At 36.9% G+C, this 4884-nt stretch overlaps 1 protein-coding gene across 2 annotated transcripts in view; it reads left to right on the top strand.

Moving 5' to 3' along the window:
- Positions 1-4884, top strand: part of LOC103468305 (ferritin, middle subunit) — a 17425-nt gene that overhangs the window by 1070 nt on the left and 11471 nt on the right. Inside the window, exons 2-3 of one of the 2 annotated variants that reach the window (XM_008415277.2) lie at positions 4507-4653; positions 4773-4789. In XM_008415277.2, the coding sequence (XP_008413499.1) occupies positions 4507-4653; positions 4773-4789 (164 nt within the window). Of the gene's footprint in view, positions 1-4506; positions 4654-4772; positions 4851-4884 lie in introns of both variants that reach the window. The other variant, XM_008415279.2, reaches the window with a different exon arrangement.

Raw genomic sequence — 4884 nt, 5'->3', positions numbered from 1 at the left:
CAAAAGCTAAATGCCCAGAAGGGAACATGGAGTAGAAGTGTGTGTAACAAAGGCTTCAGGCTAAACTTGTCTACTCCAGAGTTTAATCATTTCATTGACTGAATCAGTTTCTGAAGTTGTCGAGTGTCCTATCCAGAAGTGTATTGAGTAGTTGGTCTAAGTGTAACTTCTGATTCTCTGAATAAACATTTTGAGCTGGATTTCTGTGGTCTGACTTGTTTATAATTTGAAGGCCTTGTGCCTCAAAGAGATGTCCTGGTTAAAAGTGAAGCAGTAAAATGTTGAACTGACAAGTTTCTGAAATGACTGTCAATGGATGATCCATAGGAAAACTTGACGGCACCTGACAGTTCATGCAGCTTAAAATGCTACCTGGCATTTGGCCTGAAAGATCTGCTTGGTAAATCAAAAGACTTGATGCACAAACCTGAGCCAAATTACTAGACTGACACAAACCCCTAGCTATTGGGAAGAAAATTATTGGACTTGACGGTTCAAATAATGGCCGCAAGGCTTTTTCCAAAACGTATCCTTGCCTAAGGGGCAATTTGAAGACAATGATGCAGGCCTTGCAATGTGGACCTGGAATTGACTATTTGAGGCTGTTCCCTTGTAAAAATCTCAGGTGGGGTCTTGCTGAATGGAGTTTAGATGTTCTCACATGGCTAATGTGGGAGCACTGGCTTACTGCTACACTCCCAATATATGCATGATTATGTGGATTAAACTTATTTACTGGAGTAAATGGTTAAATATATGCAATAATCCATTTTCAAGGCTGTGTGTAGTCGAGATTTGTATGAACCTTTTATATTCAGGCTGGACAACAGACTTTCTAGTGAATACATTGAAATGTAAATTGCTATTCATTTTTTAGTGATTTTTAACTTGTAGGAGAAACTTTTATTTATACACTTTGGACTGAGGTGATGAACTATTTCAACCATTGTTCTTTAAAAAGCCAGTTTTCCCCGGTATTCCTCACCACCTATGCATTATGGGAAATTATGGAGATTGGTATATTTATAATACAGAAATACTAAAACATGTTTTTCATTTTTCAATATCAGAGAAATGGTTACAAAAATTGTTGCAGGTCTTAATACATTTTGAATGTGAATGTAAGAATGTGTGTTCTATTTAGGTAAAGATAAAAGTAAATCAGAAAAAAATTGAATACAACCTCCTAAACAACACAACCATTTAATAAAGCCAAAAATTAAAGTAACACAAAATGTGAAAGAATCTGGGAGCGTTAAGTATATAAAATATGTGTTCTACTAACTGTGTATCTAAAATAATAATTTGATTAATAATGCTCATTTYCTGCATGATTCTTATGAATTTCTGTAAAATAAAGCTTTTTTTCCCTGTAACATCGTTTCTGAGTTGTTTTAGAGTTTTGTTATTGCAGAGCGCCATCTAGTGGAAAAGCTCTGCACAAAATAAGACATTTCATTACGGTTGTGTAACTTCAGCTCTCAAATACATCTTCAACAGATGTCGTCTAGCCACGTAAGTTTTTTTCTACAGTTCACTAAATGACAATATTTTTTAAAAATGGCTATTTTTGTGAAAATAAAGAATTATCTTTGATCAATCTTCATTATTATTATTTGCAATCAAATCTTTGAAGATCCAACACCACGATATAGTTTCTAAAAAATATCATGAAATCCTCCCAGAAAATGAGACATTAGCTGAGGAGTTCATATCGTTGTCGATCCTATTTTTAGCATGAAGTTGGAGAGTTCTGCCTCAACCTCTTATTTCAGGGGCGAAGACTTTAATTAAGATCTGACCTGTTCTGTCCCATGGGGCAGAGTTCATCTGACACTTCTGTCAGATGAGAGAGATAGAGGTTCATGCAAAAGGATGTAATTGTTTCAAAGAGATGAATACCTTCTTATGAAAACATGTTTATCTGGATGCCATAAAATGCAATGGCAAAAAGTATTTGCCCTTTTACAGATTTAATCTGTATTTTAAAAAAAAATTCACACTTAAATATTTCAGAACATTATACATTTTCTTAATACTTTCAGACATGTTCTATTTAAATGTTTTCTTAAACAATTCCATAGATCATTTAATTCATTTAATAATAATAATTTGAAAACTGCATTTTGTTTGCACTCAATTTTGTCTAATAAAAAAAAAACTATTTTCCATGATATATGCAAGTGTCACAGAAAAGCAAAAACAGATGAAATTTGCAAATACTTTATAACAAAGGATTATTTTTCTTTTTTACAAACTGAAACAGTTTTTTCTGAAATTACTAAGTAAGTGGTGTTGAGGGATATAGTGAGGATTAACACAGGAGGAGAGAGAGGGAGCTGGACTTGGACACAACCACTTCCAATCAGTATGGAATGACGTTTGGATGACACAGAAGAATGAAAGATAAAAAGGATATAAGGACTGAGGACATATTGGGTGAGTTAAGGTGTTTTATGTGTTTATTAAAGTTCCATTATGGCCAACCATCACTGAATAAAAACAGTTTGCACCTTTTGATGAAAAATGAAGTTTGTTTCCCCTCAATGCTAAAATCCTTTTTCTCTGCAGTCAAAGTTGAAGGCCTTTGTTTTTAGCCACTTTGGACATCTAAAAATGGACATTCCTGTCCATTTTTCTATATAAAAAAAGCTCAAAATCCATTAGATTGGTTGGTTGAAGATGGTCTCTGAACACCAGTTTTTGACTTTTACAACAGATTAATTGGATTCAGTTCTAGTGTAACCAATTATTAGTGTAATCATTATTCGAAACTGACCTAAAAGTTTGGGCAGTTTAGGACAGTCACAATAGCAGACTTCGCTGGACGATAAATTGCCACAGAAATTACTGTGATAAATGATAGTATTGCTGTTCTGACATTTCAAGTCATATATTGATAATGACATAATAAAAGAAAAATAAACAAATGAATAAAATAAACCAATTTTAATGTTAGTCTCATTTGGTCAGAGCACCTTCTTCCACACCTGCTATCTTGCCTACAGTTTCTGGCAAAGTTTTAATATACTGGATGGACTCTGGTTCAGAACTCAGTTGGTTTTAATCATCCCTAAGGAACAGGGAGTGTTTTCTTTCAACACATAATTTCTCATTGGAGATCACATGTSAGGAACCCAAAGGTTAAATCCTACAACATTTCCACATGTCCTATTTAATATCCTATTTACACAGCTGTATGTTATGATGTTTGAACAAATCAATGTGGGTGGATGGATGATAGGCAGACAGAAGGGTGTAATTTAGCCTAAAATTATGTTTTGCTTTGTTGTTTTTTTTTTTACCACAAACTTTAATCTATTTCATTTGATTTTAAATGATTAACCAATACAAAGCGATGCATAGTTGTGAAGTGGAAGGAAAATTTTCATTTCTTTCTTTGGATCCAAAGTGAAAAACGTTGTGAATTTCTAACAGCTTCCTTCACTTTGATGACCATGAAAGAAATCCAGTCCCAGCACACATAGTTCACATGGACAAATTTGATACATTTCATATTTAGCTTATTTCTTCACGTAATACTCAGGAAACACACAGTCATCGCAGCGCAGGTGGCACCATGTTAACCAGAAACACCTCGGTTCACAATTTCCATGAATCAATAAAGGGGGGAACGAAATTTGATCGCTCACCGTGTTGTGTTACATCCTGCTGTGTCCTACAAAAGCGACACCACGATTCTGCTTATCTCATCCTCGATTGCAGATTGGCGTTAACTTGGCTTTCACACCTGTCAGAGATCTGCATAAATACGGAAGAGCTTCGACTCCTTCACAGAACGGAGACCAAAGCCTCTAAGAGTTCTTGCTTCAACAGTGTTTGAACGGAACTTCCTTTTTTCCCAGCCCGAGCTATTTCAACACCACTGAAGTAGTCGACGTAAAGCTTTATTTTTCTAAAATTTTTGTTAAAAGAACAAGAAAACGCCAGCCAAGATGCAATCCCAGGTGCGACAGAACTACCACCGCGACTGCGAGGCCGCCATTGACAGGATGGTCAACATGGAGATGAATGCCTCCTACACCTACACCTCTATGGTAAGAAACATTTATACTATTTGCACTACCTTTGCTTCATTAGTCTGCCTTTTACTATTTAGCCGCTACACATATTACTCACCTTGTCAAATGAAATGTTGCGTCTCGCTGAGGCTACCACTGCCCGCTTTCAGGAATGAAAATAAGAGAAACCCACCAGGTTACGGTGCCTGCAGAAGTGGTATACTTTATTTCACGGCTGTTTTTTGTAAAAAACAAAAACAAAAAAAAAACAAAACCTCAATAGTGCAATTATCAGAGGTGAGTTGGTGTGCCCCAAGTTAAGCCTCCGTATTTTACGGGTGGTAACTCTAGCTGAGGCTTCAGTTGTTAGACTCCGCCATTACTCCACGCAACTTACCCATAGCTGCTTCTTCGCCAGATAGTAATGGGGCGCGAGGTATTTTTTAAAATTTATTTTTAACTGTACTACTTGCTTGTTCAACAGGCTCATTACTTCTGCCGTGATGACGTGGCCCTGCCGGGCTTCTCCCACTTCTTCAAGGAGAACAGTGAGGAGGAGAGGGAGCACGCCGACAAGCTGCTGTCCTTCCAGAACAAAAGAGGAGGCCGCATCCTCCTCCAGGATGTCAGAGTAAGCAGCTAATGCTAACGGAATACACGCGGCGGGCTTTATTACGTTTAAATTGCAACTTGAATCAAACTTACTGCTGCATACTGCAAAAAATGGAACTATAAATTTTGATTTTGCAGAAACCAGAGAAGGATGAGTGGGGCAGTGGGCTRGAAGCCATGCAGTGTGCTCTGCAGCTGGAGAAAAATGTCAACCAGGCTCTGCTGGATCTGCACAAGCTGGCCTCTGATC

Source organism: Poecilia reticulata, linkage group LG8 (genome assembly GCF_000633615.1).
Source record: "Poecilia reticulata strain Guanapo linkage group LG8, Guppy_female_1.0+MT, whole genome shotgun sequence".
Taxonomy (NCBI): Eukaryota; Metazoa; Chordata; class Actinopteri; order Cyprinodontiformes; family Poeciliidae; genus Poecilia; species Poecilia reticulata.
Note: the sequence above shows the minus strand (reverse complement) of the source record. Positions and strands in the feature narration are given on the sequence as shown.